At 39.0% G+C, this 15060-nt stretch overlaps 1 protein-coding gene across 12 annotated transcripts in view; it reads left to right on the plus strand.

Annotated features, from left to right (window-relative positions):
- Nucleotides 1–15060, plus strand: part of magi1a (membrane associated guanylate kinase, WW and PDZ domain containing 1a) — a 209362-nt gene that overhangs the window by 173520 nt on the left and 20782 nt on the right. For all 12 annotated transcript variants that reach the window (XM_049485726.1, XM_049485728.1, XM_049485722.1 and 9 more), the window contains exons 15-17: nucleotides 6729–6820; nucleotides 9303–9495; nucleotides 11430–11741. In XM_049485726.1, the coding sequence (XP_049341683.1) occupies nucleotides 6729–6820; nucleotides 9303–9495; nucleotides 11430–11741 (597 nt within the window). The remainder of the gene's footprint in view (nucleotides 1–6728; nucleotides 6821–9302; nucleotides 9496–11429; nucleotides 11742–15060) is intronic.

A 15060-nucleotide genomic window follows, 5' to 3' on the forward strand; every position in this document is an offset into this window, starting at 1 on the left:
TCGGTCACCTCTGTGAAGAATAGCATTGTGTGAACTGTTTCCAGATCAGTCAGACTCATTTCGTTCAGAGCAGCAGGAAACAGTGGGAATCTGATCAAAACTAAGACTCAGAGTTCTGTCTGAGATCAGACTGTTCTATTTTCATTGTACAGTAAAAGAAAAGAGGAAGGATGTGAATTTTAAGACAGGATCAGTCACATTCTTAAAATAATTGCGATCACTCTATTAAAATAGTGTTTGGTCTGAAATATGAGCAAGCCAGACCCCCGAGGCTTCATTGTCTCACGAGGACCAAAATACCAGGTCTTGCCCCTGAAGTCTACTAACTTAAATGAGAGATCTCAATTCTCAGTTCAGTATTACATTGTAGAAATGCCAACTACATTATGGGTAAAGGTCATTCATTGGTCACTGTCTAAAGGTAAAGTTATTCATGTGTGGGCAGTATGCGTCTTTATAACTAAGACAGGAAAGAACAGAGCAGGATATAATAATCAGTAGATAAATAGGTTGTTGTCTTACTCTGAAGGGCATTCTATGACTCAGTGTGTGTTTATAGTTTCTGTAGTGTCTATAGTTATGGTTATGTGGGCGCATAAGTTTTGTAAACTAATAAATATGATTGACATGAGCAGTAAACGAAAAGAGCATAAAAAGTTGGGTTATGATCTTAAAGATCCAATATACAATATTCTGATTATTCAAATAAGAATTTGATAGTAAAACACATGTGAGAAATGGCTGAAATAACAAAAAAGATGCAGAGCTTTCAGACCTAAAGTAATGCAAAACAAAGTTTATATTCATAAAGTTTTAAAATTCAGAAACCAATATTTGGTGGAATAACCCTTCAATCACAGTTTTTATGCATCTTGGCATGTTCTCCTCCACCAGTCTTACACACTGCTTTTGGATAACTTTATACCACTCCTGGTGCAAAAATTCAAGCAGTTCAGTTTGGTTTGATGGCTTGTGATCATCCATTTTCCTCTTGATTATATTCCAGAGGTTTTGAATGATTGGTAAAATCATTTTTAGGGAGTCTAGCTATCCCATCAACAGCATAGTGAGGTAAAGTTATAAGAGGTGAGTTAGAAGATACATTATTCACCTTATTTACCCCAAAATTAAGAGTCGTCCAGTGCATCGGCAGATCCATTCATTGACAACCAAAGTATTAAATAATATACAATATATATATATATATATATATATATATATATATATATATATATATATATATATATATATATATATATATATATATATATATATATATAAAGTACTGTAATAAATGCAGTAGTATTAATGAAGAGGCCCTGCATGGGTAGTCAAAATTGCAAAATTTTAAATATCCACCCATATGTTCATATGCCTGCTTTTACATTTTTTAAAAGGTAAACCAACACTAGAACATATTTACCCAGAAAAACAAAGCTCTGGTGAATTGGATGCATCAGATGCTTTTGAGACTCTTATGTTAGTCTGAGGCTACGTTCACACCGCAGGTAAAAAAATCTAATCTTTTTTTTTTTGTCAGTTTTTGTCACATGTAATATACATTTCATTTCTGTGGCAGTGTGAAAAACAAAAACACAAAACACATTGAATCTGACACCACCAGAGCCCCAACCACTAGATCAGTTCACATTGAGTCAAGTCAAGAGGCTTTTATTGTCAGTACATCTGAGTACAGGTACCCAGAGCATCGAAATTACATTCTTCCAGGACCAACACAGTGCAGCATTGATCAACAATACAATAGACAACAATAATTGCAAACCCAAAGCAAATCAACTGAAGAAATGTACATTTTCTATAATTTTAGTTAGGAACTTTAGACAGTACACAGCAGGTTTAGCCAGCAGACTTCTTCTGAAGGAGGGATCTGTACCTACTGTCTGTGGCAAGTCAGAAGATGAGGGGGGATAGATGTAAGTACTTTCAAATAACTTTGGTATGTATAGTTTTGTGCTTTGATCACAGCAAATGTGTGGTACCGCTTAACATAAACTTGGGCCGTGGCCAGCAACAGCTTATTTGCATAAAAATGTCAGAGGCCTTAAACGGCTTTTTTTCTGAAAAGGACTGAAACTGGTAAGAATAGAGCTGGTGAGATCTCTTTATGTGAGAGTTATTCTGTGTAGAGAACATCATAAATATGTTTTGTAGAGCCCATAGACCCACTGTATTCAAACTCATTGAAAAAAAGTATAATATGTTCTCTTTAAATTTATTTTATACAGAAAGAATATAAGGCCACGTGGGGATGCATTTTACTGCCCATTGTGCTTTATATTACATAAACAGCACGCATGCTGTACATGAGCATTACAGAAGTACATTGTGACTGTGTACTTTATGTGTTAAAGAATATTCTTGCATTTTCCTAGCTGAGGAGGAGATGTGTGGGTGTCATATGTAGTAAATGTGATGCTGATGCTGTGATCTTTGCGCTCTCTGACACATGTCCTCATGTGGGCAGCTGTGGAGCTGATGCTGATTTAAGCGAGCGCTCTTCATTTTTAGCTTTCCAAACAGGACACTGGGTTGCATCAGGACTAAAGGGACTGATTTGAGTGGTTTTGTCTGAGAATGTCCATTCGTATTCACGTCTTGGCATCCGTGTGCACATGCGGCATGTGTGTTAGGGAACTTGCGGTGTGTGTAGTTTTTGTGTGTGTGTGTGTGTGTGTGTGTGTGTGAGAGAGAGAGAGAGACAGTGTTTTTTTTTTTTGATATAGAATCTCTAAGCGCAAGTCTGACTAACACACTAATGAGGTTTCATAACTGCAAGGGCTTAGTGTGAATCAGAGAGAACTGCCCAAAGAGAGTCTCTCTCTCTCTCTCTCTCTCTCTCTCTCTTTCTTCACTCTTACTGTGTGTTATACATTATGTATGACCCTTTCGCATCCTCCCACACACTGCTACATACGAAGCACAAAGCTTAACTCTCTCAAAATGTGATGAAATCTCCCATCTTATCAGCTCCAGTTCACTGCAATAGTATTTTGTAATACAGTAAAGTGGCCCAGTTAGAAAGAAAGCAGAAGAAGATACTACAGTAACAGTCTTATCGCTCACTACAATCAAATCCTCACAGCAAGGCTATTCTAAAATCTAAAAAAAGTAGAAAAGCTTGTCTGGACAGTAGAGACAGTAATTTAATAAATCTTTAATAAAAGCAGAATAAAATTAGCAGGCGGTGTCTAAATTATTTTGTAGATATAGTATATCATTGCTGTCGCACTTAAAACCAGATAGAAATAAAGCAGAACTAGATTTAGACCTGTGCCTATTAAGTTAGAATAAATCAATAAATCCATTTTAATAAGTGCTAACAATACAGCTCTGGAAAACATTGAGAGACCACTTCAGTTTCTGAATCAGTTTCTCTGATTTTGCTATTTATAGGTATATGATTAAGTAAATTGAACATTGTTGTTTTATTCTATAACTACTAACTGTATTTTTCCCAATTTCCAAATAAAAATATTGTCATTTTAAGCATTTATTTGAAGAAAATGAGAAATGGCTGTTTTTTAATCACAGTTTTCATGCATCTTGGCATGTTCTCCTCCACCAGTCTTACACACTGCTTTTGGATAACTTTATGCCTTTACTCCTGGTGCACAAATTCAAGCAGTTCAGCTTAGATTGATGGATGGTGATCATCCATATATATTATATATAACCATGGGATTAGATATATAATATATAGATTATATATACACTGTGTGTGTGTGTGTGTGCTCCTGATGTCCTCTGTAGTGGTGTAATGAAAGTTTAAAGCGTGCACTCAGCTGTAGTTAACGCTCATCTTCAGCTGTGGGTTTGTGTAGTAGTAGTAGCAGTGCTTGCTGCAGAGACTGGGTGGGCATAAGTTCAGTGCATGCGTGCGAGTGTGCTGGATGGCAGATTGTTCACTAATAGCAGCATTTGGTGCCTCCCATGTGCCCACTGACGCTGCCAGGACCCAATCAGGCCTGTTAAACGATCCGCAAGGAGCGGCTAGGACAGCTAAACGATCCATGCTGAGCTCCAGGCCGCGGCCAGACCTCGTTCCAACGAGCCGCTCCCGCTACGGCCAGGACAGTTAAACGATCCGTGCTGAGGTACCTGCGGAGGACATTTTTCTGCTCGTCTGTGTGGAAGCTTCATGCCTTCCTGCTTTCCCGCTCTCGTGCCTCTGGCTCAGAATGGTCTCTAAACACGGGGGCAGGGCCAGGCTAAAGAGCTGCAGGACCCATCTGCTGAGCCCCTGCACCTCGCGTTCGTCCTGCACACATGCCCTTCTCATACAGAGATGTTTTAGGTAGGGCTCAGAACTATGACCAGAAATGATAGCTTTACCCAGGGGCAATGTCTGTAATTTGTCTGTTACTGAGTTTTAAGTAGCTTCCTGCTTTTAGCTATATAAACTAGATCAGATAATGAGGAACGCATATGTGGGATGAATGTTTGATGTTTGAAAAATTACAGTAAAGTGACATTAAACACACCTGTCTGGCTCATGTACAGCTCTGGAAAAAAAGAGAGACCACTTCAGTTTCTGAATCAGTTTCTTGTAAACTATGAACAGCATTTTTTCCAAATTCCAAATAAAAATATTATAATTTAGAGCATTTATTTGCAGAAAATGAGAAATGGCTGAAATAACAAAAAATATGCAGAGCTTTTAGACCTCAAATAATGAAAAAAAAACAAGTTCATATTCATAAAGATTTAAGAGTTCAGAAACCCTGTCTTTTAACCACAGTTTTCATGCATCTTGGCATGTTCTCCTCCACCAGTCTTACACACTGCTTTTGGATAATTTTATTCCACTCCTGGTGAAAAAAATCAAGCAGTTTATCTTGGTTTGACAGCTTGTGATCATCTATTTTTCTCTTGATTATATTCCAGAGGTTTTCAATTTGGTAAAGTAAAAAGAAAATCATCATTTCTAAGTGGTCTCTTATTTTTTCCAGAGCTGATATATAATATTTTGTGTGTCTGGTTTGAATCTAAATGATTCTGTTTGATGATACACTCCTGGGGACTCTCCTCTGATCCTATAATCGCCCCTGGTTGTATCACCTTACTTGTTTGCTTTAATCAATACTCTCACATGTGCAGAACTGATAATAAAGACATATTTGAGCTTAATAATGATTGTATATATTTTATCACCTGGTTTCAGTGAGAGCAGTTCTCTCTCCTCCTCTGCATTCTTTTACTTTTGTTGCCAGGCTGAAATTCATGGGCGTCTTGCTCGCTCCCATTTCACATTTATCAGAAGTGTGAGAGAGAGAAGGAGAAATGGTCCATTCTCATGTGTGATTTGCCTGGCTGGTTAACAGATTGCCACAAAATTACTTTTGACCTCCAATACCCTCCTACTGAATCCATAAGGGCATTGCATATGCGAGTGTGTGTGTGTAAAGGTTTGACTGCATGCTCAGAAAGAAACACACTGCACACAGATCTTTCCATGGTTAGGGCTGGCTATCATTTAAAATGTACGAATTTTTGATATATTTTTTCTAATTATAACAAACAATATAAAAAAACTGCTATTATTCCTACACAGTGTATACAAGTAATCTCTATCTTATATTGTCACCATGAGGGGCTCCTCTGGAATACATAATGTAGATATCCTGTTCTAATTTGAAAACTAATTTGTTTTAAATTATATTTACTAATACATTGAGTTTCTAATACATTATTAGGGGTTAATTGGTTAATGTTTGTTCGTGGTTCAGAAATATTGTGTATATTATAGTTAATAATATGGGTTTATTTTTTTTTTATCAAACAGATCTTTTGGGAAGGCAGAAAGAAAGGCTTTCTACTCTCTTGCTTCCATTTTCTGTTATCCACCTCTTTTCCTTTCTCACACTCTCTCTTTCTCTCTGTCTCTCTCTCTCCCTGACCTTGTTTTCAGATCTCTAGAGAGATAGAGAATGTATGCATTATGTGTGTGTGTGTGTGTGTGTGTGTGTGTGTGTGGGTGTGTGTGTTTGAGCAGGGGAGCCAAAAAAAAATAGATATTAAAAGAACAAAGGCGGTGTGTTTGCATGTCTGTGTGTATGCTGATGATAACCTATATTTTGTGCTGATGTATGTAGCTGTATGTATGGCTGTGTGTGTGTGTGTATGTGTGTGTGTGTGTTGCTCCAGAAAGGTTTATAGGTCAGGCATGTTTAGAGGCAGGTGTTTTCCTCTGGTGTGGCTTTTGTAACTATTCTAATAAACCTGCAGAACTTTTTTAACCCATTTTCTTTATTTTTTTCCTTTAAATAAAGAGGGTTCTTATCTGATTTATATAGTTTTGAAGATTTAAAGATGGCTGGTCTTCTGCTTTTAACTATGCTATATCATTTTTATTATATTTTATAAATAACAGTCTGTCATACAATGTCATAAATCATATATGTACATCATGTAACGTGTTTTGTGGTCGTGATCAGTTAAGTTGGAGTCGAGTACTGCACTTTGTGGGAACACATGCCCGGAGCAGTGGGCAGCCATCACTGTGGCACCCGGGGAGCAGTGAGGGTTAAGTGCCTTGCTCAACTGTGGTGGCCCTCGAAGCCTGGGATTATTAATCTTAGTAATATATAATAGGAATTGAACAGTAGAAAATCTCTAGACAATGTTTTTCTTTTTCAGCACTTCAAAATGACTGTAATCCTCGGTTTATTAACTCACCATCAATGTCTTTCTTTATCAATGTGTTTCAGTGCCAGACTCTCAAGAGCAAGACATCTTCCTCTGGAGAAAAGACACTGGATTTGGCTTCAGAATCCTGGGTGGGAATGAACCTGGAGAACCGGTGAGAATCGCACACACACACAGCAGTAGAATTAAGTGTTGCCTGTTTCTTATACAAATATACACCAATCAGCCATGACAGTAAACCCGTTTAAAGCTGAATAACATGAATAAGATTAGATTATTTTGTTTCTGTGGCATTTGTTAAAGCTTGGGATGTACAGTACTGTTTTAGGCAGCAAAGCAAATTACACTTATCCATTTATCTCAGCAATATGAGTGTTTTACCTGAAAAAAGCACCACATATGATTTATACAAATACAAATAAACATACATACAGTAAAACAAAACAAGAAATGCTCATTTTTAACGAAATATGTTATATCCTGTGAGCCAATTGTATTTGTATATGTTCAGTTCCAGCAGCAGCTCACCTGATTTACCAAATTTACCAATTTACCAAACAAGGTGTTGATATGATGAAAACTAGAAATAACTGTAATAACTCTATTAAACTCAGATGAGGAGGAGGAATTAGGAGCTGTTTTAAGGAAAACAGGGCTGAAAAAGCTCTGCTTTTTGTAAAATTGCTGTTTGTATTCATTGTAATGCTGTAATAGTGTTTCACTGAGCTAATAAACTAATAATAATAATTACTTCACAGATAAGAAGCTTTTTCTTTACTGAAATTCCCAAAGGTGACTAAAACATTTACACAATACTGTACATATTAGGCAACAAGTGAACTGTCAATCACTTGCTGAAATCACTTGATTTGCTGAAAAAATACTGGAAAAATGGACAAGTGTAGTGATCTAAGCTATTTTGACAAAAAGTTAGGTTGTGTTGGCTAGAAGTATGGAGGGTCAGAACACTTCCAAGACAAACCACCAGGTATTCTGGGGTTTCTGGAATGCAGTTGTCAGTACCTAAAAAATAACTTAAAGAACTTGTAACTGGACCAATGGTGCTCAAGGCTCATTGGTTTTCAGGACTAACAGGATCTGCTGCCACTGTCACCAGATACCACAGCACCTCAGAAATCTTGTAGAATCAATATTTCATGGGTATAGAGTGGTCCAGCGATCTAAAGCACTGGCACTATGATGGGGAGATCGCTGGTTCAAATCCCGGTCATGCAGCTTATCATCAGTTTTCAGAGCCCTAAGAAAGCATTATTTGCCTTGAACTCTCATTGTGAGTAGAAGCAGGTCTTTCCCCTCATCACTCTTAGGGTGGTGTCAATTAGCACAAGGCGTCTGTGAGATGATGTATCGGAACCGAGTCGGAACTTTCCTCCGAGCGTCAGCAGCAGTTTGAAAAGAGGCGGTGGCTGACTTCACATGTATTGGAGGAGGCGTGTGCTAGTCTTCACCCTCCTCGTGTTGTGGCATCACTAGTAAATGGGGATATACAGCTGACTAGCAGCTGAATGGGTGAAAAAAAACATGAGAAAATTAAAAAATCTTAAAAACAAAAAGAATCAGTGTCTCAATAGGGCAGAGCTGCTTTGGTGGTGCACAGAAGACCTACACAACATTAAGCAGGTGGTGTAAAAGTTACAGTGGCTGAGATTAAATGCATAAAAGTGAACAAATCTTCACATTAGTGCAATGCTGCTGAATTAAAGAATATCTCATCTTTCTAGGATATATTACATTATCTTACATTTAGATGCTTTAGCTTTAGCATTAGCGATAGAGGACATAGAAATCCAAGGCAAAACATTTTAGGCAGGTCCCCGAAGGAGACCATAGGTGTAATAGTGAGATAGAGAAGGAGAAGAGGAAAGGAGAGGAGTATGTTTTTTAAAGGTGTTAGGAGAGTAGGTGCTCTTTGAAGAGCTCGGTCTTTAGGAGGTTCTTGAAGGTAGTAAAGAATAATCCTGCTCTTGTAGGTTCCACCATTAAGGGAACTCGGTAGGGGAACAGTCTGGATTGCTGTGTGTAAAGGATAAACACTTAACACTTGTTTGATTGGTTGAAAATACTCAAAAAAACTTACCAGTCTCACATGATTCAGTTGTATTCTCTGTTAAAGTGCCTAAACTGTATAATTTGCTATTCCTGGTTACCTTTACCATTGCTGAAAAGTTGAGAAACAGCTCAACTTTCAGCATCTGGCTAATGTTCCTGTTATGTACATAAACAGCGATTTATCCTAAAACATCTGTAATATTTTTATGATTTTCAGGCTCGGCGGGTTTATAGAGCAGTTTATTAAACAGCAGAGCTTCAGGGCCAAATTTCGATTAATGGCTCAGTTTATGTTTGCAACCTGTTTATGATGATCTTGTGGCGATTTATGATGGAATTAACTGGTAAGTTGAATTAAGCACCATGACTACGCCATAAAACTGGCATCTGGCTTAGAATGTACTTGACCTGAATAGGATGCTGTTTAAATCCTATGAATTGCAACGTACAGATTACTTGGTTGGCTGGTTTTAACGCAATGTAACGCGATATTCTTAGTGACAGTATCCTGAAGCATAGACAATACATGGCATAGACAATTCATTAAACCGGTTACTGTGTTACAGATCTACATTGGGCACATAGTGAAGTACGGGGCAGCAGATGAGGACGGGCGCCTGCGCTCCGGGGACGAGCTGATCTGTGTGGACGGAACGGCTGTGGTGGGGAAGTCCCACCAGCTGGTGGTGCAGCTCATGCAGCAGGCAGCCAAACAAGGCCACGTCAATCTCACAGTCCGACGCAAAACCGGCTATGGAGGTACACACAATCATACAATGTGACAGTTCTGCTTGTATTTGCTTCTATGTATGCATCTTTTATGAAGTTACTATGACAGTCCACACACTTCTTTCACTTCAGATTCTTGATCAGTTTTTCTCAGCTTGTCCAGAAATGCATGTATAAAACTAAAAAGAAGTTTAATTTAGTCAGTTACTCTGTCTGAGTAGTCCTGCGAGCTAAGCGCTACCACTATGATCAGGAGGTCGCGAGTTTGAATCCTGTTCATGTAGCTTGCCATTGACTACCGGAGCCCTGAGAAAGGCACATCTGGCTCCAAAGGGTGATGTCCGCAGCACAGGGCTTCTGTGAGCTGATGTATTCTAATCAAGTTGCTGTGCTTTCCTCTGAGCGCACTGTGAGGCTACATCAGCAGCAGTTTAAAAAAAAAGAGGCGGAGTCTGACTTCACATGTATTGGAGGAGGCATGTGTTAGTCTTCACCCTCCTGGTGTGTTGGGGCATCATTAGTGATCGGGGGAGTCCTGATGGGTGGGTTGGGTAATTGGCCGTGTAAATTAGGGAGAAAATGGGATAGCATTAAAAATAAAAATATTATAAAAAAGGGAAACTCTGACTGCAATTAAACAGACAATTTCTTAGCTCTTTCTTAGCTATATTTAAAAATATATGATCCTAATGTATATGTCAAGTCTATACAAGAACGAAACTATACAAGTGAATAGAAATGACATAAAATACAAGTTATATTAACTTTGATCAAAACGTTTGATACTGAAAAGAGGCTTAATAAATATAAAATCAAAAATTGTGAGCTGTGACAGATTTAGCATTTCCTCAGATTTAGCAGTTCCTCATCCAACCACTAGTGGGAGCTGCAGCAGCACAAGCCCACAGTCTTTACTGAGTCAGAGCTACAGCCCAGCCACGGGCTACAGGATTTTAAGTTCTTCTGTGTATGAAATAAAATAACCCCACTAACCGGATAATACAGCTCTCTACAGTTCATATTTCAGCCCAAGCAGCTAACAGCAGCAGTTTAGAGCAGCCATCCCGGAGTCACTGCTCGGATTACATTATAAACAGGTCAGTTAGCGCGCTGCTAACCTCAGGATGTTTATAACTACGGAGTTTAGTGGACACACCACGGCTGCAAGGTTAGACTGTTGAAGGCTACTGGAGACTATTAAAGGCTATTGGAGGTTATTGAAAGGGTTATTGGGGGCAGAAATCAGTAAAGGCTGGTTAGATAAGTGATTCACCTCCTCGTCCTTTGCTGAGGTGAAACTGCGACTAGCGATGTCACAGTGATGTTTATAAACGTCATTAAAACAGATTTTATCAGCTATTGTCTTATAAATATTTACACATAATTTATATCTCTTCTAAAAAGCGTTTATTTTGGTCAGTAACACAAAATGCATACCGGTCTTTCGCCTTGAAGCACAGCCGTCCGTCTGCATCAACTTCTCTTTTTCTGGACATTATGGGATAAACATTTGTATGTCTCAATTCCACCCGCGAAGTTACACCTTCCCTCCGGCAGGGTTTCCACATCAATGACTACACTGCCGTGTAGTGGCAGTAAGCCGTAACTTTGCGGGTAATACAATCGACAAGCATTGTGGGAAATGTATTTTTTGGTCAAAGAACGCTTCTGACCTATTTATTATAGACACTAAGATTTTACAAGCTCTCGCGGGCCACATAAAAAGACGTGGCGGGCCACATTTGGCCCGCGGGCCTTGTGTTTGACACATGTGATTTAAAGGCTAAAGGTTAAAAGGCACGCAGGTTTTTAAAAATGCAGACGTGCACACTCACTTAGAAGCACTGGTTGCTTGACCTACATGTTCCTTCAGCAAATAAACTTACTTACATGATGGATCCTCATCCTCCTATAGTGCTTTATGAATGCTAATGGAAGTCCTCTGTGTTCCCTCTGTCCCGCAGTGTGTAAGGGTGAGGGCGACGTGCCCCCGTCCCCTGCCTCGTCTCACCACAGCAGCACTCAGGCTCCGTCTCTGACCGAAGAGAAGCGAACGCCTCAGGGCAGCCAAAACTCACTGAACACCGTCAGCTCAGGCTCCGGCTCCACCAGCGGCATCGGCAGCGGAGGCGGAGGGGGCAGCGGTAGTGCGGTGGTTGCTGTGGTTCCTGCTGCACTGCAGCCGTACGACGTGGAGATCCAGCGCGGAGAGAACGAGGGCTTCGGTTTCGTCATCGTCTCTTCTGTGTCACGGCCTGATGCTGGAACCACTTTCGGTAAGGGTTTGAATACTGATTTAAAGGTGTGAGGGGAGGCAGAGATTGCAGAGAAGTCTAGACTGCAGTACAGAGAAATATGTATTATGTATAGAGTGGGTTCCAAAGGGGTATTCATACCCCTTAAACTTTTTCTCTTTTTTTCATTTTACAACCACAAACTTATAAAAATGTATTTTATTGGGATTAGACCAAGTGCTGGACCAACACAAAATAGCACATAATTGTGAAATGGAATGAATATTTTAATCAAATAAAAATCTAAAATGTACAAAGTATTCAGCCTCATGTAATCTGAAACCCCTAAATAAAACAGGGCAATCAGTGCAATCAATTCAGTGCCTTTAGAAGACACTTAACTTACAGGTGTTCTGTATTGACCTCAGTGGTTCGTTAGAGAACACTAGTGAACAAAACAGCATCATGAAGACCAAGAAACTCACCAGAGAGCTAAGAGATTGTGGAGAAGTTCAAAGCAAAGGTTAGGTTAAAAACATATCACAAGCTTTGCTCATCACAAGCAGCACTGTTCAATCCATCATCCAACAATTTGAAAACCGTGTATCATTTTCTTTCCAATTCACAATTATGTGCTACTTTGTGTTGGTCTATCACTTAAAATTTTATCATTAAATAAAAATTTGTGGTTGTAAGGTGACAAAATGTAAAAAAGTTTAAGGGTATAAAATATTTTGCAAGCCACTTTACATAACATGTAACAAATATATAAACAATACTCTGTCATCGTCTTACTGAGACAATGCATTATATGGGGTCCGGACTGCAAACTTTTGGGCACTTCTGGTCAATAACATGTTTTGTTACACATTTTTCACATGTTTTAAGTGAAAATTAGTAAGTAGTAAACACAATAGTTGCAGCTGAGAATTAAAAAAAATAACCTAAAATATTTTTCCCACTATAAGGCGCACCGGATTATAAGGGGGCACTATTTATAAACGTCTATTTTCTGGTCTATTTTCATACATGAAGCTGACTGGATTATAAGGTGCATTTTAAGAGACACTATTAGAAACTTCTAATTCAGCAGGGCTCACTGCTGGGTGGTGGTGGTGGGGGGTAGCTAACTAAGCTAAGGAAAGCTAGGCTAAGTAAACAAAACTGTAATAAAAAAGATTCAAATGAGCACTGGCTGTTAATCTACAAAGATTTCCCTCCTGAAAACTGAATATTTGGGTGAGTAAAGCACTTCCGCTTATCTACAGTAAGCTTAGATTCCCAAAGTTCTCCAGCACTAAAGCTGGAGCATTAGAATTAGTGGCTACTGGCTAATGTCACCCGACAGCGATAAACTGAGGAATCCTGGTAAGCCAGGGTGATATTTGGTAGGGGTTTGTCCCACGTAGCTTGTTTTAACACTGTAAATGCGCAGACTACAGTCCAGTAAACTCACCTCTGAATGATAAAAGAGCTAGCATGGTTAGTGGGTAATGCTAATGCTGCTCCTGCAGTTCTAGTTGGGGTTAGCTGCAGGCTACAGGCTGATGATACTCACCTCTGAACAGGAAAATAGTGTTTAGCGGCTAATGCTAATGCTAATGCTACTCCCGTCTCAGTGCTGGAGAACTACACTGAGACTCCTGTATAAGTGGCTTTACTGCTCCATAATACCTCACTGGTGCACTGACAGTTTTGGGAAAATTAAATGATTTTAGGTACGCCTTATAGTGCCTAAAATATGTTATTCTGTGCAAATCTAACAGTTGATATATAGTTAATAGACAGCTGGCGTTTGCAGCATTTGCTGAATTCTACATTTGCAGAAATATTTTATTATATAAAGCAACATCTGGCAGGTAGTTTCAGCCATATTTAAAGTCGTAAACATGTAACATGTGTAATATGACCAGGGGTACCCAACTAATTTTGCTGTTAATTGTATTAATTTAGGTAGTTGTCTTGGCATTTGCACAGTACTCTATGTTTGTGTGTATATGTGTACACTCTGTAAACATGCAGGCCATCATTACCACACATTCACCCCCGTAACTTTCTCAGCTAGCGTGGAATTGGTGTTTACAGAAGGCAATCTATAGCTGTCCAACCTGCTTTGCTTTAACCTCAAATGATGAAATAACGTTGATTAGGTTCACTCAAGCACTAGAGTGGCAGTTTAGGGAGGAAGGGCGCCGGTGTGCATGATGTGTGCGTGATGTGCCCCTGCAATGTCGCTGCAAGGTCTCGTCTGGCAGCAGATGACTGCCACACTTCTGTGGAGAATGATAATGATCTTATGGTGGCACGCTAGAGCGAAGGTAATTGATGAGTGTTTTTGAATGGGTCGGAGCAGATGTGCTTGTGTTTGTGCAGTGTCAGTGCTCTGATCTGTAACTGCCAGGTGTGTGTCTGTCTGTCTAATGGTTAACTGTTTGCTATCAGGCTAATCTGTGTAAACTAACCACAGAAATGCTGGATCTGAGGTGTAGTATATTCCCCCTACTTAATTCATGCTTACATTTTTCAGATTAGATTATATTTCAGGAACACATTTTGATATCAGACACAGACAAACTTAGTAAATATAAAAACATTTTTTAAATGATAATTTGATTTATTAAAGAAGAAAACTATCCAAGCCAACCTAGGCTCACATCTCTGTGAAGGAATTTTGATTAGGAATTTTGTTAAGGAAATTTGTTTTAATTCAGCCACATTGGAGGGTTTTCCAGCATAAACGGCCTGTTTAAGTTCATTCCACAGCCTCTCAGACTCTCATCCAGACTTTGACTAAGCCACTCTAGAACATTATAATTATTTTTTTTTTTTTTTAGCCATTCAGACCTGCTGGACCTGCTGGTGTGCTTCGGGTTATTGTTCTGCTGCAAAATCCAAGTACACCTGTGCTTAAGATCACAAACGATAGACAAATATTCATGTTCAGGATTTTCTGGTAGAGCAAAATTCATGGTTCTATTAATTACAGCAAACTGTCTATAACCTAAAGCAGTAAAGCAGACCCAGGACATCCCACTACCACCACCATGATGTTCTTTTGAAATGATGTGTTATGTGTTTTACGCCAGATGTAACAGGACACACACATTCCAAAATGTTTACATTTTTCTTAATAGTCCAAAGCATATTTACACAAAGTCCTGGGGATTATCAAGATATTCATTCACAATTGTCAGATGAGACGTTGTATTCTTTTTGGTCAGCAGTGTTTTTTGCCTTGTTTTGGGTTCTTTTATGAACTCCTGGATGATTTGTCCATGCCCTTTTGAAGGAATTTTGGTAGCCGGTAGCCTGGTTCACTGGAGCCACACTGATAGATGAAGAGTAAATTATTTTGTTTTTT

This window comes from Astyanax mexicanus, chromosome 12 (genome assembly GCF_023375975.1).
Source record: "Astyanax mexicanus isolate ESR-SI-001 chromosome 12, AstMex3_surface, whole genome shotgun sequence".
Lineage (NCBI taxonomy): Eukaryota > Metazoa > Chordata > Actinopteri > Characiformes > Acestrorhamphidae > Astyanax > Astyanax mexicanus.